The 24,744-nt window shown below is 42.7% G+C and overlaps 1 protein-coding gene across 1 annotated transcript in view; it reads left to right on the forward strand.

Moving 5' to 3' along the window:
• Positions 1–24,744, forward strand: part of RBBP8NL (RBBP8 N-terminal like) — a 51,984-nt gene that overhangs the window by 8,959 nt on the left and 18,281 nt on the right. Inside the window, exons 2-7 of the mRNA XM_060689593.2 lie at positions 11,706–11,876; positions 12,089–12,131; positions 15,464–15,559; positions 17,091–17,203; positions 18,003–18,075; positions 23,866–24,026. Of these exons, the coding sequence (XP_060545576.2) occupies positions 11,810–11,876; positions 12,089–12,131; positions 15,464–15,559; positions 17,091–17,203; positions 18,003–18,075; positions 23,866–24,026 (553 nt within the window). The 5' untranslated portion in view covers positions 11,706–11,809. The remainder of the gene's footprint in view (positions 1–11,705; positions 11,877–12,088; positions 12,132–15,463; positions 15,560–17,090; positions 17,204–18,002; positions 18,076–23,865; positions 24,027–24,744) is intronic.

Raw genomic sequence — 24,744 nt, forward strand, 5'->3', positions numbered from 1 at the left:
AATGGAATGGAATGGAATGGAATGGAATAGAATGGAATAGAATAGAATAGAATAGAATAGAATAGAATAGAATAGAATAGAATAGAATAGATCATTTAGACTTATATATCGCTTCATAGTGCTTTTACAGCCCTCTCTAAGCAGTTTACAGAGTCAGCATTTTGCCCCCAACAATCTGGGTGCTCATTTTACTGACCTTGGAAGGATGGTAGGCTGAGTCAACCTTGAGCCACTCAAGAACTCCTGGAAGTTGGCAGAGTTAGCCTGTAATACTGCATTCTAACCATTGAGGCACCATGGAATGGAATGGGATGGAAATTAGAATAGAGTCGAGTCGAGTCGAGTAGGCAATGGGCAGAGTTAGCCTGCGATTCTGCAATCTAACCACTGTGCCACCATGGCTCATGCATCATTTTCTTTCCTATCGTCCATCATTTTCCCTTCCTTTCTGAAATTTATAAATATGAGTGCAACAAGGGTATAGCTCCCACTATTCCTTTGGAGGAAAGGACCCCTTCCACTAGGTAACATCTAATAAACACTCTGTAGCCTTCACTACAGCTCCCCAGACCACCCCAACGATGCCCTTGATGTGATGTCTCGCTGCCTGGAGGCCGTGCGGGTCTGGATGGGGAGGAACAGGCTCAGACTCAACCCGTCCAAGACCGAGTGGCTGTGGCTGCCGCCGTCCCGATATTTATTTATTTATTTATTTATTAATCAAATTTCTATACCGCCCTACTCCCGAAGGACTCAGGGCGGTGAACAGCCAAGATAAAATACAGACAATACAAATATTAAAAATCCCTTAAAATTATTAAATATTTCGGCCGAAACACAGATTAAAACACCCAATTTATAAAATCACGAATTAAAAAATTTAAAATTTAAGAATTTAAAAGAGGGGAGATATAGTCAGCAGGTGCCATCGTTGACTATTGGGGGTGAATCTTTGCCCCCCACAGAGAGGGCTCACAATCTGGGTGTCCTCCTGGACGCACGGCTGTCTTTAGAAGAGCATATGACGGCCGTGGCCAGGGGGGCCTTTTATCAGGTTCGCCTGATCCGCCAGTTGCAGCCCTTTCTGGACCGGGATGCCTTGCGCACGGTCACTCATGCCCTTGTCACCTCCCGGCTGGACTATTGTAATGCTCTCTACATGGGGCTCCCCTTGAAGAGCACTCAGAGGCTTCAACTGGTCCAGAATGCAGCCGCGTGGGTGGTTATGGGCGCAACTCATTGTGCCCGCGTGACACCCCTCCTGCGCGACCTGCACTGGCTCCCAGTGGTCTTCCGGGTGCAATTCAAGGTGTTGGTTACCACCTTTAAAGCGCTCCATGGCATTGGACCTGGGTACCTTCGAGACCGTCTTCTGCCACCAATAGCCTCCCACCGACCAGTCCGTTCCCACAGAGAGGGTCTCCTCAGGGTGCCATCGGCCAAGTTATGTAGGCTGGCGACACCCAGGGGGAGGGCCTTCTCTGTGGGAGCCCCAGCCCTGTGGAATGAACTGCCCCCGGAAGTGCGTAAGATCTCCGACCTCCGGGTGTTTCACTGCGCACTGAAGACCCTGTTGTTCCACCAGGCAGGGCTATCAACATAATAATTTTAAATTGGGGTATTTTGAATTTTTGGGGTTTTAAATCGGCCAAATCTATTTAATTATTTTAATTTTTAATCATTGTTGTGTCCTGTGTTTTTAAATTGGCTGTACACCGCCCTGAGTCCTTTGGGAGAAGGGCGGTATAGAAATAAAATTATTATTATTATTATTATTATTATTATTATTATTATTATTATTATTATTATTATTATTATTATTATCTTACTGACCTCGGAAGAATGGAAGGCTGAGTCAACCTTGAGCCGATCAGGATCAAACCACTGGCAGTCGGCAGAGTTGGCCTGCAATACTGCATTCTAACCACTGCGCCATCAGGGCTCTCATATCCTGCCTTGGTGAAATATGTATCTGCTTGAGCTGACCAGAGATGGACGAGCGGCAGACCGCATTCAGCATGCAGATAGTCCTTGACTTACAACCATTTGTTGAGTGACCATTCGAAGTTACAACGGCACTGAAAAAAGCGACCGATGACCGTTTTTCACATGACTCTTGCAGCATCCCCATGGTCACGTGATCAAAATGTGGATCATAAATATCAACTGGTCAGTGGTGAAATGTAAAATTTGTTACTACCGGTTCTGTGGGCGTGGCTTGGTGGGGGGGGGTATTATGACTGAGTGGGCGTGGCCAACTTTTTTTTTTTTTACTTTTAAAACCATTTGGCTTTGGCCGAAGAGGTTGTAAAAAAAATGCTTTTAAAAGCCTCTGACGATCCTAGATGAGCTGCCTAAACGGCAGAACCTTTTTTTTTTAAAGCCTCTGATGATCCCAGCTGAGCCGCGCGATCATCAGAGGCTTTTTTTTCTTTACTTTTAAAAACATTTTTTCGGCCAAAGAGGTTGTAGAAAAAATGCTTTTAAAAATTAAAAAAAAGCCTCTGATGATTGCGTGGCTCAGCTGGGCAATTGGGGGGTGGGCAGGGATTTTTGCTACCGGTTCTCCGAACCACCCGCCTCCATCACTACGGGATCGGGCGATCCTGTCCAAACTGGGAGCATTTCACCCCTGCAACTGGTTCGTATTTATGACGGTTGCAGTGTCCCAGGGCCACGAGATCCCCTTTTGCGACCTTCTGAGAAGCAAAGTCAATGGGGAGGCCAGATTCACTCAACCACTGTGCTATTATCTTATTGTGAGTTGGGATTCACCATCCCAGGACTGCATGCAGCAGAACCAGAAACACCGGAGTTTTGGAGAATCTCTATTTGCATTGTTGGAGAACTGGATTGTTTGAGGCAAGAGTTGTTCTGTTCTGTTCTTTCTTTCCTGGTTAGAGAAAAAATCCAGCCGGTTTTGCCGCTCTTGTTTCACCGGTATCCTTCCTCTGGGAATGAATCTGGAAAATCTCATTTTGTCCTGGGAAATGGAGTTGTTTTCACTTAATTCCTTAGAACGGTGTTTCTCAACTTCGGCTACTCGGGATATATAATGGATATATATCCATTGATATATAAGTTTATGGTACTCCTTCAAAAAAAAAAAGTGCTGTTATTAGCTAGTTTTAGAAAATACACTTTTCCCAAAAGGTTTCCACAATTTTGGCCATTACTGTAACTTTAATTGACTTTGAGAGCTTTCATGACAGCATCCTGAGGTAACAATTCAGCCAGGGTCACCTGCTCAGGCTGAATGGAAATTGGAAAGCCAAGAATACCAATCACAAGCTGGTTTATGATTCAGGAGCAGGTGCCATGTGTCCGATTAGAAAAAGCACTATACTTCCGCCAGCATTCCTGGGCCAGCTTTCAGCTCGAGATTGTCCTAATCTGACCTTAGTGGCCTATGCAAAGTTTGACAAGCCAGATGGAGCAAGAGAGTAACACGAGCGGAGAACTCAGATTGAAGAAACAGATTTGCCATGGCTTGGAAATTCCGATTTAGTATTCAGGCTTTGCAGAGTGGAGATACTTCATGAAACATCTAGTGGCAATCTGTGGATTGCTCTGGCTGCCTGGAGATTTGCAGGAAAGATGTATGGGTGTGTACAGTTTATTAGAAGCTGATGTTAGATACTATTCCAGTTGTGCTATGATTAGAGATGGACGAGGCTGCTTCCTTGCATTATTCAACCGAGCTTGGCAGAGGGTCCTTCTGTAAACTTCCAGAGATACACAGATTAGGATAGTGGTGCTTTGAAAGACTGACATTTTCTTTAAACTTCTCTTCTCTTCTCTTCTCTTCTCTTCTCTTCTCTTCTCTTCTCTTCTCTTCTCTTCTCTTCTCTTCTCTTCTCTTCTCTTCTCTTCTCTTCCCTTCCCTTCCCTTCCCTTCCCTTCCCTCCTCTCCTCTCCTCTCCTCTCCTCTCCTCTCCTCTCCTCTCTTCTTCTCCTCTTTTGGGGTCAATTGTGGTCATAACTAGGGACTACCCATAGCAAATAGAATAGAATAGAATAGAATAGAATAGAATAGAATAGAATAGAATAGAATAGAATAGAATAGAATAGAATAGAATAGAACAGAACAGAACAGAACAGAACAGAACAGAACAGAATAGAATAGAATTTGTATTTGGCCAAGTGTGATTGGACATACAAGGAATTGTCTTGGTGCATACACTCTCAGTGTACATAAAAGAAAAGATACGTTCATCAAGAACCATAAGGTACAACATTTAATGAAAGTCGTAGGGTACAAATAAGCATTCAGGAAACAATATCAATATAAATCGTATGGATACAAGCAACAAAGTTACAGTTCTAAGTGAGAGGAGATGAGTAATGGGAACGATGAGAAGATTAATAGTCATAGTAATGCAGACTTAGTGAGTAGTTTGACAGTGTTGAGAGAATTATTTGTATAGCAGAGTGATGGCATTTGGGAAAAAACTGTCCTTGTGCCTAGTTGTTCCGGTATGCAATGCTCTATAGCGTCGTTTTGAGGGTAGGAGTTGAAACAATTTATGTCCAGGATGTGAGGGGTCTGTAAATATTATTCACTAATTATTGTATTATTACTAATTTCACATTTTGAGGAGCAGAAGTCCTCTAGTCATGCTGATATGCTTTGAAAATGTGGTGCTTTCTGGCTGTCTATAAGAATGTTTCTCAGCTAACGATCTTTCTTCTGTAATCATCAGGCATGGCTGCCAAAAAATTTAAAACGATTTCTATTATGATGTTCTGTGAAATTCTCAAAGTTGGGCTAACAAAATTAGGATAACACAGTTGGAAGGGACTTTGGAGGTTTTCTAGTCCAACCCCTGCTCGAGCAGGACACCCTATACCATTTCAGACAAATGGCTGTCCAATCTCTTCTTAAAACTCTCCAGTATTGGAGCACCCACAACTTCTGGAGGCAAATGATTTCACTGGTTTATTGTTCTCAGTGTCGGGAAATTTTTCCTTAGTTCTAAGTTGCTTCTCTCTTTGATTAGTTTCCAGCCATTGCTTCTTGTCCTGCCTTCAGGTGCTTTGGAGAGTAGGTTGACCCTTCTTCTTTGTGACAACCCCTGAAATATTGGAACACTGCTATCATGTCACCCCTGGTTCTTCTTTTCATTAATCTTTCTAGACATACACAATTCCAGCAACCAGTCTTCATGTCAGCGTTCCAAATTATGATCTCCTTCAGCGCTGACATGAATGAATGAAAGAGGGAGAAGCTTTGCTTTAATGCTGAGATGAACTTTTACCTAGTTCCCTGCTCTTCAGTAGATAGCGTTACCTGGGTGACAGAGGGAGGGGGGAATTCCTGTGAAAAGAAAGTGCTTGGGACGAAGAGATGGATCTGCACAATGGCCAATGAGACATTGGGGTTGAGGAACGGAAAGGGTGGGGTTTGGAAGGAGGTGCCAGTTTTGGCTGCACACACAGAGTTCAGGGATGTCCTTCTCCTATTCTTAAATAAAAAAAAAGATTCATTAGAGACCTTGCGTTTGAGAATGAAGTTTATTTAAGATAGCAACGAAACCTGACACTTCATATGTTTTAGCCTCCAGCACCCTAATCATCTTTGTTGCTCTTCTCTGCGTTTTAGCAAGTCTGTATATTTTATCCAGCAATTCTCTCCGTAACATTTCATGTCATCTCTTTCTAAAGTCAGGGAAATCTGCCTTGGCAAATTAGCAGCCAAAGGAACTTTCCCAATTTAATAAACCCACAGATTTCTTTTTAACTTCCTTTACTTGTGGAGTTACTAAGCCTGCATTCCAACCACAGGCATTAATGCAATTTGAGCTTCCTGGAAAGATTTACTCTCCTGAAAGCTTTTCCCGTCAGATTCTGTCACGGGTCCTGAACAGAGTTGGCAAAACTTCAAACTAGTATAATAAAACTTCTGGAAACTCCTTAGGGGAAATGAGACACTATTCATGGTCACGATAAATTAAGACTGATAGCTAAAGGACATCTGTGCAAATGCAGTAATTACCCGTGACAAGTTAGGTAATTTAGAACGTAATCTATTTTCTTCCTTCAGCTCCCTACAACTGATTCGGGGCTTTGAAAAATGCTATAAGGTACTCACCTATGGTGAATAACAGTAATTCTCCAGGGGAACCAGGCAATACGCTTTATAGGTATATTTAAAAATTAGCTCTGCGGATCAGATGTGTTATGTTTTATTTCCTATTAATAAAATTTAATTAACTTATTTCCTTTAAAGCATAAAGCTGGACATAAAATATTCTATAAACCGAGCATAATCATACTCATAGAGAAACATTATTTATATTATACGCAAAAAAATGCTTCTAGACTACATTATTAAATACTAGCCATATATACCACTCCATAGTGCTTTACCGCCTTTTCTAAGCAGTTTATAGAGTCAGCATATTGCCCCCAAGAATCTGGGTCTTCATTTTACTGATCTCAAAAGGATGGAAGGCTAAGTCAACCTTGAGCCAGCCAGGATATAACTCCAGACTTTGGGTAGAGTTAGCCTGCAATACTGTATTCTAACCACTGCGCCACCAGAGTTCCTTTATTATATTATCAATAATATCTCATTAGTGTTCTTAAACCACTAGGGGACAGAATATAGTCTTGATGTCAGCACGTCAAGATGCAAATGTCTGCAACAGGACGGTTGCCTTTCACCTATTTATTTTAGCTGGAGATAATGTCCCCTAGGAGATGGATGGGAGGGGGGAAATTCTTTGAATTGGAGCAGTAGATTAGGGGTGAATGATTGGGAAGATGGCCAATGAATGCAGAGGAGTGGGGGAAGGAAGAGGAGGGATTTTGGGTCAGCACGTGAGTGCTGGCTGCATGGAATCAGTATAAAAGTTGCCGTGCTAAATAAAATGGAGGTTTGTTTCAAAAAAGACTTTGTTTGAGACGCAATTTATTTAAAGACGGCCTGAAAACCTGACACCAATCAATGTTCATCTCCAAGACAATGGCTAGAGCAGGGGTGTCAAACTCTATTTCATTGAGGGCCACATCAGGGCTGTGGTTGGCCTCAGGGAGGCTGGGTGGGCATGGCCAACTGAGTGGGCGTGGCCAACTGGGTGGGCGTGGCCAACTAGGTAGGTGTGGCCAACTGGGTGGGCGTGGTCAGCTTGATGCCACTCCCCAAACTACTGGCATGTTTCCTCTTCGCATTGGGCAGACTGGGCCGAAGCCACGCTGGCCTGATCTTTCCTCTTCGCTCTGGGGAGACCAGGACAGCCCTGGAGGCTGGATCCGGGCCTTGAGTTTGACACCCCTGGGCTAGCGTATTTAGGCAAAGCAGTGGAAGAACCTGGAGTGACGACAGGAAAGTCATCTGGCCATTAAACCCTCTGCTAGCTCCATTCAGTTGCCCAGACTCCACCCCGCAAGGGATTATGGGTCGTTAAATGAAGATGATGATGTGTGGAAGAACTTGGAGGCGGATTTAAAAGAGGAATCAACAGTCTCTACATTGTCACAAGCAAACTAAGTCACACAGACACCCAAAAAAATCTTTTGACCCTTATTGAACTCCAAACAGGTGCTAATTCTTCGTTGAGAAGATTTCTATACATAAGTTGTTTATAAATAAATCACTTTCATGGGACCTTCACGTGTGTGAACCTGGTCTTTTGCACCTGACAACCCTTTTGTCTAAAAACAAAAGGGGTGGTTCTTTGAATGCTTTGACTAAGCCAAGAAAGGATTTGATTTTGTCTAATTTTAAGCAAAGGTCAGCCAACCAACGCAATCAACCAATGCAATCCTAAAATGCATTAACAGAGGGACACAATCAAGATCAAGTGAGATGCTAATGCCACTCTATAAAGCCTTAATAAGACCATATCTAGCAGTACTGCATCCAGTTTTGGTCACCACACTATAAAAAAGATGTTGAGACTCTAGAAAAAGTGCAGAGGAGAGCAACCAGGATGATTAGGGGACTGGAGACTAAAACATATGAAGAATGATTACAGGAACTGGGCATGGCTAGTCTAGTGAAGAGAAGGACCAGGGGAGACATGATAGCAGCGTTCCAATATTTGAGGGGCTGCCACAGAGAGGAGGGGGTCAAGCTATTTTCTAAAGAACCTGAAGGCCAGACAAAGAATAATGGATGGAAACTGACCAAGGAGAGATTCAACCTAGAAATAAGGATAAATTTTCTGACAGTGAGAACAATCAACCGATGGAACAGAAGTTGCATTCGGAAGTTGTGGGAGCTTCATCACTTGAGACTTTCAAGAAAAGATTGGACTGCCATTTGTCAGAAATGGTGTAGGGTCTCCTGCTTGAGCAGGGGATTGGACTAGATGACCTATAAGGTCCCTTCCAACTCTGTTAACCTATTAAATTTACTGTATTTTCACTTTCTAAAATGCATGAATGATCAACCCCATCTCCCAAGAAGATTAGGTCACCATCCAAACAGCAGCTTCTTTCCTCCCAATCCAATAATAAAAATATAATATGGAAAAATATGAATTAACACCCATGGTTTTTACCTTCCATGACACCACTAGACAACTATAGTCTGGACTGCTGCTTCAGTCTGTGTAATGGTAGGAAGGATGTTTTCATCTGCATGAACAACCAAGAAGTATTTCCATGGTCTTAGATCCATCCTGCTTCAGCATCTTTGAGAATCAAAACTGACAAACGAGTATGCAACTTTCCAATTGAAGTCCATGTGAAAAATCCAAGGAGTGAATTTTGAGACCTTCTTTTATCTGACATATATAAAGATGTAAAAGAGACTGCAAGATATCTATGTATAGGTAATCCTCGATTGTTCTGCCCCAGCTATGGACCCCAAAGAACGCAGCACATACAAAGTCTGTACAAACCTTAGTTTACTAAATTAAATCAGTCTTTTTCAAACAAAGGCTGTTAATTAACTATCTTAACAGCCTACAAGAATCCAAAGAATAAATAATCGTAATCTTACTATGGTTGGCAGAAAGCCCAGAAGCAGTTTGCCGAGAACTAAGATCCAGACGCAAAGGAGAGTGAACAAAGTTGTTCCCTGCAAATTGCCTCAGTCATCCTTCCTTAAAGAGGCTAAGGGAGTGGCCAATTAGCCCCAAGCCTTACTCTCGAGGAGACCTCCTCCTGAGGAGCCACTCCTGCCTTTTGGCAGCTCTGCGCATCCGTGCATCGAGAAGAGGCTCCTCCTCTTCTTCCTCTTCACTTATGGGAGCTTCTTGAGGTTCTGAAGGCCCTGGCTGAATCCCCACATCTTCTCCAGCCTCCTCATTGTCTGACTCGAGTGCCAGCTGCACAGGCTGCTGGCACAGCACCACACCAGCCTCCTCACTGTTGGAATAAGCTACTAGCTACACAGGCCACTGATGGGCCACAACATCGACTTACATCCTTCCATTTAATGACCACTCAAAAAAGTGACATGATCATTTTTTACAAGTACAATAGTTGCAGCATCTCCATCTTAACATGATTAAAAGTTGGATGCTTGGCAACAGATTCCTATTTATGATGATTGCAGTGTCCCAGGTCATGTGATCCCCTTTTGCAACCTTCCGACAAGCAAAATCAACAGGGAAGCCAGACTCACTTAAAAACCGGATTACTAACATAACAACTGCTGTGATTAACTTAACGATTGTGGCAAGAAAGGTCGTAAAAATGGAGCAAAACTCATTTAACAACTGTCTCACTTAGCAACAGAAATTTGGGGCTCCATTGTGTTCATAAGTCAAGGACTATCCATACTACTAAAATTCTCCTGTCTGTTTGTTGGTAACCTTCAATTGGGTGAAATAGTACATCATTAGGGCAGCAATTATTGAACCAACATACCTCAAATGAGCTAACTTGCAGAATGTGTTCCAAATGCAGAATTCATGATTCCTGTAGGATTGAAATTAGGCAAAATTGTGGTATTGTCGCCCTGCCATGGCTGCTCCAATTCCCCCTACCAGGGAACAAGAGAGGAAAGGAATAAATATAGGTAAGGAAATATCTCTAAGATGACCAACAGGTCACAGATTCAGGGGTGGGATTCAGCCGGTTCGGACCGGTTCGGGCGTACCGGTAGCTCCGACAATCAGCTAGGAGAAAACCAATTCACTCCGATGATCAGGTGGGCCTGACCACCCGCCCCTGCATGCTTTACTTACCTTTATCCTCTCAGCTGATTCGCGTGGCAGAGCGGATTGCCATGCCTCAGCTGTGTTAGTCCCCAGAAATAACGCGGAAGTTTAGTTTTGTCAAAACTGCATGCACATGCGCAGCGATCACCGAAACGGTTCACTGCGATCGCCAAACCGATTGTTAAGGCGGCAAGATCCTACCACTGCACAGATTGTCTAATTCTGAGCTCTCAAAGAAAGCATCACATCGTACATCTTTTGACTATGAAATAACAAAATCAAAACTATCCAGGTTTGGAAGAAATATCCATCTGGTTCAGTTCCAAGCCGAGAAAAAGACACTGGGAAACTTGGAGGCTGATTGGAAAGAGGGTTTAATGGTGAAGCAGAAGCACATGGGTGGTTCTGGTGCAGCTGACCGCATGGAGTTGAGAGTGCTTTTATACCTTCTCTTGGGCTTTGAACTTGAGCTTCCTGTTCCTGTGCAAGAACATGTATTCTATTGGCTGCTGTCAGACTCCCATGGGGCTATGCAGGGGTCACAGCTGAGGTTGTTTGAGCTCCTGGGTTTGGTTGAAGCTTGGCTGATGCAATGTCCTTGGGAGATTGTGCAATGTAGTGAGCTCTGCTGCTAGTGGGTTAATCCTATTACGTCCTGGAGGGTCAAGTCTTAATCCCATCATCCTGGAGCTGAAGGTCGTTTGTTTTGTAGATAGGATGGCCCAATCTTTCTTAATGGGCAAAAAATATCTGCTGGGGGCCATTAAGAAAGGTGGGGGCTGTCTCTTTCTGTCTCCAAGAGCATGTTTCTCCATTCTTCCTTTAGGGAAATATAATATTCTGCTTTTTTTAAATATTTCTCAAAATATTTCATTCTTCCAGGAGAGTGGGGTCTTCCCTCACCAGAAAGGGTTTTTTCTCTTCTTTTTTTTCTTTCTTTTTGCATCTCTATTGTCAAGTTTCCGAAAGATGCCCTAATTAATTCATGAGCCATGATCCAAACTTCAAAGGAAATATAGTCATTTATTAGGAGCACCATTCCGGCAATACTGGGAGGCAGTTAGGACTGATCCTACGTAGATTTACGTTCCCCTATGACCCTGTCTCTCCCCTCCTCTCTGGCCATGTCATAAATCACATTCTCCAATTAACCACTTTGGCTGGCTGTGAAACCTAACACCCTCCTTCTGATTGCGGTCAGGAAGAATGTATGGAATTCACTTCAGTTCTCCCTCCCTCCTGCTCATGGCAACTTGAAAGCTTTGCAAGTTGACATTCGGCTCCTCTCACTTCCCGAGGGCGACCTGCGCAAAGCAAAACAATTTGAGTACAGATGCAGAGTTTAGGGATGTGACCCCCCTACCAGGCTTGTTTGGATTTTCTGCATGAAATTTGGCTATAAGGCGATCAGCCTGGACTCTTTACCCAAGATGTCTTTGATAAGGGGTAACCCTTCCACTTGATTAAATATTGGAGTTCCCTCTTGTGCCACCTCGAATTGAGGATTTGCTGCACCTCATAATGGGTCTGGCCCCCTATGACCACGGGGTCTGGAACATCTCACGGGACATCTATTTTTTTTCCTCTTAGATCAGAAGCTGAATGCTGGCAGAGGGAGAAAACTGATCTGAAACCATCCGATCTGATTTCTTCCTCCCCCACCTTGAACCCATCCATGTGAGGATAGAAGGAACATGGCCACTGAAAATTTTGCGGAAATCTTGAACAGACTCAAGGAAACACACGAGAAAGAAGTCCAGGGTAAGAAATGGGGTGGGGGGTGGGGGGGATAGGGCCACCACACTTGCCTGATGATAGATTGGATGAACTGATGTGAGGCAGAGATGTTTAAAATGAAAGAAGCAGGTGAAAAGGGGGATGAAAAGCAGAACGGTTGCTGATTTTTGTAGAGTTAGCTCTTTGTGACTGCAGCTTCGCTCAAAAGATCACAGATTGTTTCTGAACTCTTCCAGGCCTGCAAACCAAACTGAATGAACTAACCAATGAGAAATGTCGGTGAGTAAAACAAATGCCATCTGTCGGACATGGGTTCTTTAGGACAAAACAGAATCGATTAAAATATAAAATAAACTTTAAAATTCATCTCTATCTATCAATCTATCTATCTATCTATCTATCTATCTATCTATCTATCTATCATCTACCTACCTACCTGTCTATCTATCATCTATCTACCTACCTACCTGTCTATCTATCTATCTATCTTATTTATCTATCTATTATCTATCATCTATCTATCTATGTATCCATCTATCCTATTTATCTATCTATTATCTATCTATCATCTAACTATGTATCTATGTATCTATCTCTTATCTATTTATTTATCTATCTATCATCTATCATATATCATATATATATATAATCTACCTACCCTGTTTCCCTGAAAATAAGACATCCCCTGATAATAAGGCCAATCGTGCTTTTAAGCGGATGCACTAAAATAAGCCCTCCCTGAAAATATTTAACCACATGCGCAGCTGGCCCCCGCCATTTCCTCTGGTTAGAATTAGGGAGACAGAGCTGGAAATCAGGTAAGACGGCAAGAGGAGCCCCATTTTTGCTCCGTGTGCTCCAAAATAATAAGATATCCCCGAAAATAAGGCCAAGCGCTTATTCCGGGGTTCAAAAAAATATAAGACAGGGTCTTATTTTCAGGGAAACACGATATCTATATATGTAGCTAGCTAGCTATCATCTAACTATATATTATCTATATCTATCTATCTATCTATCTATCTATCTATCATCTATCTATCTATCTATCATCTATCATCTATCTATCTATCATCTATTTATCTATTATCTATCTATCTATTATCTATTATCTATTATCTATATCTCTTAACTATCTATCTATCTATCTATCTATCTATCTATCTATCTATTATCTATCTATCTATCTATCTATCTATCATCTATCTATCTATCTATCTATCTATCTATCTATCTATCTACCAATGTTGGAATCAAAATTTTGTCTTTTATCTTCAGAAGAGAAAATCTGAACAAACTGATTTTTGAATAATGGTTTGTTAAATAAACTACAATTGGCTGGTTGACCTACCCTAAGCCATACATTACTGCTCACAAAGCACAGGGGCTGTGTATGTCAAGCCAGAATGAAGCCACGTTTTGTTTAGCATGATGGGCAAACAATGTCTGTCTCCTGAGTACAGATAGTCCTTGATTTACAATCATTTGTTTAGTGACTGTTTGAGGTTACAGTGGCACTGAAAAAAATTGACTTATTACTAGTCCTTGCACTAATGACCATTGCATTATCCTCACAGACACACGATAAAAATTTGGTTGCTTGGCAACCTGCATGTATTTACAATAGTTGCAGCATTCCAGAATCATGGGATCATTATTTGCGACTTCCTAGCTGGCTTCCAATAAGCAAAGTCAAATGGGGGAGGTGGATTCATTTAACAACCCCATGGTTTGCTTAACAATTGCAATGATTCACTTAATATTCGTGGCAAAAAAGATCATCGAATTGGTGCAACTCACTTAACAGCCACCTTTTTTACCAACAGAAATTCTTACTAATTGTGATTGTAAGTGGAGGATTACCTGTTCTTTATCTAATCTTAATTATTTTATAAGCTCCCATTACAGGTAATATACTCAACCACAACTGAGGTCAAAATTTCTGTGGTTATGTGAAGTATTTCTTAAGTGGGTTTTGCCTGATTCTACGATCTTTCTTAGAAGACTTGGCTAGGCTAGGCTAGGCTAGGCTAGGCTAGACTAGACTAGAGTAGACTAGACTAGAATAGAATAGACTAGAATAGAATAGAAGGAAGAGAAGAGAAGAGAAGAGAAGAGAAGAGAAGAGAAGAGAAGAGAAGAGAAGAGAAGAGAAGAGAAGAGAAGAGAAGAGAAGAGAGAATGGGAATGGAATGGAGTGGAGTGGAGTGGAGTGGAGTGGAGTGGAGTGGAGTGGAGTGGAGTGGAGTGGAGTAGAGTAGAGTAGAGTAGAGTAGAAGAGAAGAGAAGAGAACAGAAGAGAAGGAAGAGAAGGAAGAGAAGAGAAGAGAAGAGAAGAGAAGAGAAGAGAAGAGAAGAGAAGAGAAGAGAAGAGAAGAGAGAGGAGAGGAGAGAATAGGAATGGAATGGAATGGAGTGGAGTGGAGTGGAGTGGAATGGAATGGAATGGAATGGAATGGAATGGAATGGAATGGAATGGAATGGAATGGAATGGAATGGAATGGAATAGAATAGAATAGAATAGAATAGAATAGAATAGAATAGAATAGAATAGAAGAACAGAACAGAACAGAACAGAACAGAACAGAACAGAACAGAATAGTTGGAAGGGACTTTGGAGGTCTTCTAGTCCAACCCCCAACTCAAGCAGGAAACCCTATATCATTCCAGACAAATGGTTATCCAATCTCTTCTTTAAAACTTCCAGTGTTGGAACACCCACAATTTCTGGAGGCAACTTGTTCCACTGATTAATTGATCTGTCAGGAAATTACTTCTTAGTTCTAGGTTGCTCCTCTCCTTGATTCATTTCCATCCATTCTTGCCACAGTTGTTAAGTGAATCACTGCAGCTGTTAAGTGAGTAACCCAGTTGTTAAGTGAATCTACTTTTCCCATTGACTTTGCTCGTCAAAAGGTTACAAAAGGTGGTGACAAGACCCTGGGATAAGGCAAACGTCAAAAATATGAGTCAGTTGCTAAGCATCTGAATTTTGATCATGTAACCCTGAGGATGCCGGAAGGGTCGTAAGTGTGAAAAACAACTCACCTCTTTCACTAAACGAACTGTTGTAAGTTATGGACTACCTGTACTTCAATTTTCCATGCAGTTTGAGAGAGAAAATGAAAGAAGAAAGTCGAGAAAGAAAAAGAAAAGGCAGAGATGCATTTTGGGACCTGGAAATAATATAGGTAGTCCTCAAATTATGACCATAGTTGAGCCCAACATTATGTTGCTAAGTGAAACCTTTGTTAAGTGAGTTTGTCCAATTTTACGACTTTTCTTGCCACATTTGTTCAGTGAATCCCTGCAGTTCTTAAACTGGTAACACTGTCATTAAGTGGAATCTGGTTTCCCCACTGATTTTGCATGTCAGGAGGTCGCAAAACATGACCCCAGGACACTGCAACTGTCGTAAATGTGAATCAGTTGTCAAGCATCCGAATGTAAATCACGAGAGACCATGGGGATGCTGCAGTGGTCATAAGTGTGAAAAACGGTCATAAATCACTTTTTTCAGTGCCGTTGTAACTTCGAACAGTCACTAAGTGAACTGTCGTAAGTCGAGGACTGCCTGTACTTTTTCTTCTTGTTCTTCTCCCCTGAATTAGAGACAACCAAAGAATTGAAGAGCTCTTTACCAAAAACCACCAACTGCGTGAACAACAAAAGGGACTTAAAGAAAATGTGAAAGTCTTGGAAAACAGGTAAACAGCTTCACCCTGTCAAAAGGGGCATCTGCGCAGGAAGAGAAGCTTAAAATTGTCAAGATAGTGGCCACAACCGCACAACTGAACCTTTCTTTCATAAACATTGGGCAAGGTTAATCCAGTAATCCAGTATTCATATCGCATATCGCAATATATGCATAATATGTGTGTGTGTGTGTGTGTGTGTGTGTGTGTGTGTGTTCTTTTAGCCAGGTTTCTCCTACATAAACAAGATTTTTCTTTCTACAGCCCTAGCTCAGTGGAGTCACATCCACTCGATTCTGGGCTTTTTTCTTTACAGGGAGGATACATGAGATGTGGGTGTGGCTTACTGATGATGGCTAACGAGCCAGAAATAGATCTATATAAGTCTCTCACCAGGCAGCATAGGGCAGCATAGGGCCTGCTGGCTGCCAGAAAGAAAAAAGCCCAGAATCGAGTAGAAAGAAAAATCTTGGTTACGTAGGAGAAACCTGGCTAAAAGAAAAACACACATAAAACCTACGAAAGAAAAAAGTAAGAAATATATATATATTTGCGTGGATGTGTGGTGGTGACATCCTGTGTGGTTTTCGTGAGTGTGGGTCTGGTGTCATTCTTAGTGTTAGGGACTCGTTTGTCAATAAGGGCGGGTTTCAAATGGCTGGTAGGCGGGAGGAATAAATCCACGCATTGAAGAACACAAGAACTCAGTCAGAAAAGAGGAACCAACTTCTTCCCTGGTCCAACACCTTAAAGCCACAGGACATGAAATTGACTTTAAAAAGACCAGAACTATCGCCAAAACTGAACACTTTAACAACAGAATAATCAGAGAAGCCATCGAGATAGAAAAACGCCCACACAGCATGAATAAACGAGATGATACCTCCCGCCTACCAGCCGGTTCTCTGAACTGCTCAAAATTTCCGCTACCGGTTTTCCAGAACCTGTCAGGACCTGCTGGATTTCACCCCTGAACTCCGCCCCCCCTTCTCTCAAATATTGGAAGACTGCTGACATATCACCTGTCATCTTTCTCTTCGTTAGAATAGATACACTTAATTCATCGTAAAGTTTAGCGGCCAGCCCCCCTCCCCCAGTCAATTTTGTAGGTTTTGGCCAAATAAATAATGATTCTGCAAAATCTGAGCCCAAAAGAGGGCTGATGAAATATCCTTGAGGAGAAGGAAGAGCCAATGATCAGAGAATAGAAATTTGGGTCTGAGGCAGAAATGTAATTTGAAAAAGCATCTCCCTGGTTTTCACAAAGATAAAGAAGGAAGGAAGGAAGGAAGGAAGGAAGGAAGGAAGGAAGGAAGGAAGGAAGGAAGGAAGGAAGGAAGGAAGGAAGGAAGGAAGGAAGGGCATTCAGACTTACAAGATTTTTGTTATTGTAACCTTATAATAAAAGTAATATTAGCATTTATGACTTTGGTTTCCAAGTCTGGTCTACCTTGAAGTTCTGACAGTGGGGTTGGTATGGTATATTTGCTCCCAGTTGGGTTTGCTGCTCTAACAACCACCCTGCTATTTTAATTATTTGAAGGTTGCGAGCTGGGCTCTGCGACAGATGCCAAGTGACCCAAGAGCTTGCAAAGAAGAAGCAACATGAGTTTATGAAGGCCCATTTTCAAAGTCTTCAACACATCTTCATCCTAAGTAAGTTCGGCAAATAAAGAGATACCTGGAATACGTTGAGTAGAAGTATGAGAGATCCTCTGGCTGAAAAAGTTGCAAACTTCATACAATTATACATACACACACACGCAACCAGAAACCAGTCTTTTTGATGCTGGAAAATGCCATTTCTTATAGTCTAGTTGTGGTGGCGCAGTGGTTAGAATGCAGTATTGCAGGCTACTTCTGCTGACTGCCGTCTGCCAGCAATTCGGCAGTTCGATCCTGACCACCTCAAGGTTCATTCAGCCTTCCATCCTTCCGAGGTTGGTAAATGATAACCCAGATTGTTGGGGGCAATATGCTGACTCTGTAAGGCGCTTAGGGAGAGCTGTAAAGCACTGTAAAGCAGTATACAGTAAGTCTACGTGCCACTGATATAGGTATACATGTAGACCTGGGGGTGTCTGTAGTTTTTCATTGTAAGTTTTGTGAAGATGGGATCAAATGCAAAGAATGTTAAGTACCGTGTTTCCCCAAAAATAAGACCCTGACTTATATTTTTTTTGAACCCTGAAATAAGCTCTTGGCCTTATTGTCAGCTTGATTGGGCTTATTATCAGGGGATGTCTTATTTTGGGGAAAACAGGGTGTCCTCCTTTCCAATTGTCTAGGTCCTCCTTTGCCTATTCAGATACCTGGTAACCCTAGGCCTGGGACTCACATGTTCTCTTCTTTCTATCTATAACTTTGACTCCATCTCAGCCATTACTCCTGGAACAATTGGTGGGCTGGGGAAAGTTGATATAGTCCAACATTTTTCTCTTTCTTTCCATTCCAGCTAATGAAATGAGTAAGCTGAGAGACGAAAACAAGAGCCTGAAGGAAGAGCTGAAGAGGTTATGTGGCCCAGAGTAAGCTTTCCTAACTTTATATCTTGGTGTTTGGGATACTTCAAAGTCAAACCAATAGGGCTGCCTTCTTCATAGCAAAGATGGGCTATCCCAGAACTTTCTCCTGGAAAGGTGGTACGTCTTGGGCAAAGTCTGAGAAACCTCTAGGTCTCCTTGGCTAATTTTCAGCTCTGAAGATAGAGAGTTCAATGTGAGATGGATTTGAAGGATCTCAAGGGCTTCTGGTAGGCTTTGTGTTCCATTACTGGAGAAGAAAATGTCCCAGTTTATGTTTGGAAAGAGTTTGAGTCCTAACAGGAGTACCAAAACCTGTGGTTGGAGTTGGGACCATATTTTTTAGCCTGCAAGTGACAACTTGCATAAAGGCTCCAAAACAGAGAAATCAAAATTTTGCCACAAAGAACATCTAGCACAGTGTTTCTCAACCTTGGCCACTGGACGATGGGTGGACTTCAACTCCCAGAATTCCCCAGCCAGCAGAGCTGGAGTTGAAGTCCACCCATCGTCCAGCGCCCAAGGTTGAGAAACACTGATCTAGCAGATCAGAAAGGCTTCTACATCTTGGTAAACATACTCCTCAAATTACAACCATTTGGTTAGTGACTGCTCGAGGTTACAACGGCACTGGAAAAAAAAAAGGGGACTTTGACCATTTTCCATACTTATGACCATTGCAGCATCCCCATGATCGAAATTCAGATGCTTAGCAACTGGCATGCATTTATCACAGTTGCAGTGTCCCATAGTTTGACCAGCAAAGTCAATGGGGAAGCCAGATTCACTTAACAACCAAGTTACTAACTTAACAACTGCAGGGATTGACTTAACAACTGGTCAAGAAAAGGGGCAAAATTCAACTTAATAACTATCTTGCTTAGCAACGGAAATGTTGGGCTCAATTGTGGCTGTAAATCAACAACTACCTGTATGTAATTCTCTATTGAGAAATTGTCTAACACAGGTGTACAAGTGAGTGTTTAGCACTAGTGTTTGGCTTTTCTTGAACTATCTCGAAAATGGGTTAAGTAGAGACAGTTCTCTACTTACAACCATTTGATTGACAACTGTTCGACTTTATGACAGCACTGAAAAAACGACTTGAAAATGTCAAGTCAAATGACTTGAAAAAATGACAGTTCTCACACATACACCCATCACAGCATCCCCACAATCACACAAGCAAAATTCAGGTGCTTGACAGCTTATCTCTATTAATAAAGGAGAATATTTGTAGCTCACAGAGTTGCTTTCTGAGCTTCCCTGTTTTCTTGCAGTTGTTTCATTACCCAAACTAGGTAACCTCATCAGTGCTAGATGATAGATATATGATAGATAGATAGATAGATAGATAGATAGATAGATAGATAGATAGATAGATAATGGATAGATAGAAGATAATAGGTAGGTAGGTAGGTAGGTAGGTAGGTAGGTAGGTAGGTAGGTAGGTAGGTAGGTAGATGATAGATGGATGGATAGATAGATAGATAGATAGATAGATAGATAGATAGATAGATAGATAGATAGAAATAATACATAGATACATAGATGATAGATCTCTCCAAGGCTCAAGGTTGACTCAGCCTTCCATCCTTTCTAAGGTAGGTGAAATGAGGACCCAGTTTGTGGGGGCAATAAGCTGACTTTGTATAAAAAATATACAAAAGTATGAAGGCTATTGCTTAATGCATTGTAAGCCGCCCTGAGTCTCCGGAGAAGGGCAGCATATAAATCAAATAAAAAAAGAAAAGAAAGAAATTTCCTGACGGTGAGAGCAATTAATCAGTAGACTGGCTTACCTCCAGAAGTTGTAGGTGCACAATAGCAATAGCACTTGGACTTATATACCACTTTACAGTGCTTTCCAGCCCTCTCTAAGTGGTTTACAGACTCAGCCTATTGCCCCCAACAATCTGGGTCAACAATCTGGGTCCTCATTTTACCCACCTCGGAAAGGATGGAAGGCTGAGTCAACCTGGAGCCTGGTGAGATTCGATCTGCCAAACTGCTGGCAGCCGGCGATCAGCAGAAGTAGCCTGCAGTACTGCACTCTAACCACTGCGCCACCACGGCTCATCATGGTATACAGTCTCCTGCTTGAGCAGGGGTCTGGACTAGAAGAATTCCAAGGTCCCTTCCAACCCTATTACAGATAGTCCTCGAGTTACAAAAGTTCATTTAGCGACCATTCAAAGTGATAACAGCAACTGAAAACTGATGGCTTACAGAATGACCGTTTTTCACGATTTGCAGCATCCCCCTGGTCATGTGATGAAAATTCAGAACGTTTGGTAACTGGTTCATATTTATGACGGTTGCAAGGTCCCGGGGCCATGGGATCCCCTTTTGTGACCTTCTGACAAGCAAAGTCAATGGGGGAAGCCAGATTCATTTAACAACCGTGTTACTAACTTAACGACTGCAGTGATTCACTTAACAACTGGGGCAAGAAATGTCGTAAAACGGAGCAAAACTCCCTTAACAAATGGCTCCCTTAACAACAGAAATGATGGGCTCAATTGTGGACGTAAGTCAAGGACTACCTGTAATTCTATGTTCTTGTGTGCTAGAAACTAACTTCAACTATCAGCAGGTGGCACTATTGCTATATTTAAATATAGCACCAGAAAGTCTGAAATGCAAACCTGGGACTAAAGAAAGTGTTCCTGATTATATACAGATTAACAGAGTTGGAGGGGACCTTGTAGGTCATCTAGTCCAACCCCCCGCCCAAGCAGGAGACCCTACACCATTTCTGACAGATGGCAGTTCTTGAAAGCTTCCAGGGATGAAGCTCCCACAACTTTCGAAGGCCAGCTGTTCCATTGATTGATTGTTCTCACTGTCAGAAAATTTCTCCTTATTTCCAGGTTGAATCTCTCCTTATTCAGTTTCCATCCATTATTCCTTGTCTGGCCTTTGGGTGCCTTGGAAAATAGCTTGATCGCTTCCTTTCTGTGGCAGCCCCTCAAATATTCTCACACTGCTATCATGTCTCCCCTGGTCCTTCTCTTCACTAGACTAGCCATGCCCCAGTTCATGTAACTGTTCTTCATATGTTTTAGCCTCCAATCCTCTAATCATCAAGCTTGTTTTGTTCTGAAAATGACCCCAGGCCCCTCTGCTTTAGGTGAGGCTAGTGAGAAAACAGCTGACCTTTCAAAGGCCTTTCAAGGATAAAATCTAAGTAAGATCCTCCTTCATTGGGCGTTACAGTTGACCCCTTTGGAAGGAATGAAGAATGGCACAAATTGGATCCCTCAAGCAGGGCCCTTGTATAGACCGACACGTTTTCTGCCAAAGACCTTCCCACTCGATCAGGGTTGATCCTTTATTGTGCAATCCTACATCTCAGCCTGGAAAGCAATTATTCAAATTAAAAATGCAGCAAACCTTGGGGGCGCAGTGGTTAGAATGCAGTATTGTAGGCTAACTCTGCCCACAGCCAAAAGTTTGATCCTGACTGGCTCAAGGATCACTCAGCTTTCCATCCTTTCAAAGTCAGTAAAATGAGGACCCAAATTGTCTGGGGCAATAGGCTGACTCTGTAAAACGCTTAGAGAGGGCTCTAAATCACTGGGAAGCGGTATATAAGTCTAAGTGCTATTGCTATTTAACTACTGGGAGGAAGAAGTACAGACTATACCCAAATGCCTGTGAAAATGGCATTTAGGATATTATGCCTGACCAAAATTTAATGCAACTTTACAAGAGGATGCATTATTTGGACCGTGTTAAATGTTTTGATTTTTTTTTGAATTCTGTGATATGAGGAAATGCAGGCTCCTTTGTAGAGCATAAAAGAGGGACCATGCCTGCATCAGATTCTCCTGTTTTTAAAAACAGTCCCATATCATGTTCTTCAGCATTTAACACAGAAAAATAGAGACATTCTGTGAGGCCTTGTCACCGGACAAAGCCTTGACGAATGTCCTATTAAGCTCCTTCATAAATACATATACAGCTGATAGATGAGGAGGAGGAAGAATAGAATAGAATAGAATAGAATAGAATAGAATAGAATAGAATAGAATAGAATAGAATAGAATAGAATAGAATAGAATAGAATAGAATAACAAGAGTTGGAAGGGACCTTGGAGGTCTTCTAGTCCCACCTCCTTCTTAGGCAGGAAACCCTACACCACTTCAGACAGATGGTTATCCAACATCCTCTTAAAAACTTCCGGTGTTGGAGCATTCACAACTTCTGGAGGGAAGTTGTTCCACTGATTATTTGTTCTCACTGTCAGGAAATTTCTCCTTAATTCTAAATTGCTTCTCTCCTTGATTAGTTTCCATCCCTTGTTTCTTGTCCAGCCTTCAGGTGCTTTGGAGAATAGCTTGACTCCCTCTTCTTTGTGGCAGCCCCAGAGATATTGGAACACTGCTATCTTTTATTTATTTATTTTATTTTATTTTATTTTATTTGTATACCGCCCTTCTCCAACAGGACTCAGGGCGGTGAACAGCCGAGATAAAACATAACATATAAAATTTTAAAAACAGTTTAAAAGACATTAAATAATTTTGGCCCTCAATTTAAAACAACCCAGTTAAAACCAATTTCAAATTAAAACCGAAAGGATGGGATCAAGCCAGCCCGGCCAGATGAAATAGATGTGTTTTCAGGGCCCGACGAAAAGTCCGGAGGTCTGGTATCGTGCGTATCTCTGGGGGTAGGTCGTTCCAGAGAGCAGGAGCTGCCACAGAGAAGGCCCTCCCCCTGGGGGTCGCCAGCCGACATTGTCTGGCCGACGGCACCCGAGGAGGCCCTCTCTGTGCGAGCAAACTGGCCGGTGGGAGGCTATTGGCGGCAGAAGGCGGTCTCATAGATATCATGTCTCCCCTAGTCCTTCTTTTCATTAAATTAGACATACCCAGTTCAAGCAACTGGTCTTCATATGTTTTAGCCTCCAGTCCCCAAATCACCTTTGTTGCACTTCTCTGCACTCTTTCTACAGTCTCAACATCTTTGATGTTGGAGGAGGAGGAGGAGGAGAAGGAGGAGAAGGAAGAGGAGGAGGAGGACAATAATGTTATCTAGTTAGACAATGACATGTCTGTAAGAAGACAACCAAACTCAGGGAGCATTAAGGACCCTACAAGTATAGAACTAATAGAAGGGTTCCCCTGAACTATTATACAAGTAGGTCCCTGTAATACAGATAGGTCCAGGTAGTTGAACCCAAAATTTATGTTGCTAAGCAAGACAGTTTTTAAGTGAATTTGGCCCTCTTTTACAACTTTTCTTGCCACAGTGGTTAAGCGAACCACTGCAATCGTGAAATTAGTAACACAGTTTTAAAGTGAGTCTGGCTTCCCCATTGACTTTTTACCACATGCAATCAATCAATCAATCAGAATAGAGCTGGAAGGGACCTTGGAGGTCTTCCTGTCCAGCCCCTTGCTCAAGCAGGAGACCCTATTCCATTTCAGACAAGTGGCTGTCCAGTCTTTTCTTAAAAACCTCCAGTGATGAAGCACCCACAACTTCTGGTGGCAAGCTGTTCCACTGGTTCATTGTTCTCCCTGTTAGGAAGTTTCTCCTTAGCTCCAGGTTGCTTCTCTCCTTAATTAGTTTCCATCCATTGTTTCTTGCCTTGCCTTCTGGTGCTTTGGAAATTAAAGTGACCCCCTCCTCTTTGTTCTCAAATCGCCCAGTGCCAAAGATGCCTTGGCTTCTGGTGGTTTTTTTTCCAGAGCTGTTATAAAAGCCCAGGCGAGATATTCAGGCAGATGTCCTTTAAACCCTCTCTCGTTTCATCTTTGTTTTTGTTTGTTTCCTTTGTGCAGCAACAGAGACAGGCCGAAAACTTTCAAAGGGCAGCCCAGAGAAGGAAACTGCGTCCCAAGCGTGTCTTTATCTATCCTCTCAAGCCGAAGCAGAAAACCGAGTGCTGGAAAAAACGTGAGCCCAGAAACAGAAGACGAGTATCCCGAGCCGCTGGAAGGAGGCACGTTCTCCTGCAACTGGGCCCAGTTTGCTCTGCAGTCTGTTCTAGATCAGGAGCCTAGCAGAACCTCCAGCAGCAGTGAAACACTACCTTAGGATATCTAGCTCCCTGCTTTGCACGTCAGAGAGGCCAGATTTAAGTCACTTCGTCAGGAAATTCTGTCTAAAACCATGCCCTGTTGCTCTCAACCAGAGTGAGAGATAGATGTAGTCCTCTACTTACAACCATTCATTTAGTGACTATTCAAAGTTACAAAGGGCACTGGAAAAAGTGACTTATGGCCGGCCTTCGCACTTAGAATAGAATAACAGAGTTGGAAGGGACCTTGGAGATCATCTAGTCCAGTGATAGCTAACCCGTGCCAAAAGTGGGGGGAGCGCAGGGGGGGGACATGCGCATGTGTGCCCACCCCACACCCATAATTCAATGTGCCCTGCCCCCCGCGCATGCTTGCGTGACACACACACACACACGTGCTCCCCCTGCTTTTGGCATGGGATGGCACGGTGGGCCTGTAGGCCTGGTTTTTGCCCTCCCCAGGCTCCAGAGGCTTTCTTGAAGCCTGGGGAGGGCGAAAACAGTCTTCCCGACCCCTCCCCAGGAGGCCCTCTGGAGGCAGGAAATGGCCCATTTGCCAACTTCCGGTGGGCCCCGAAGGCCTGTTTTTCACTCTCCCCAGGTGCCAGAGCCTTTCTAGGAGCCTGGGGAGGGCGAAAAC

The sequence above is a fragment of the Pantherophis guttatus genome, chromosome 3 (assembly GCF_059756535.1).
Source record: "Pantherophis guttatus breed Tessera chromosome 3, ASM5975653v1, whole genome shotgun sequence".
Lineage (NCBI taxonomy): Eukaryota > Metazoa > Chordata > Lepidosauria > Squamata > Colubridae > Pantherophis > Pantherophis guttatus.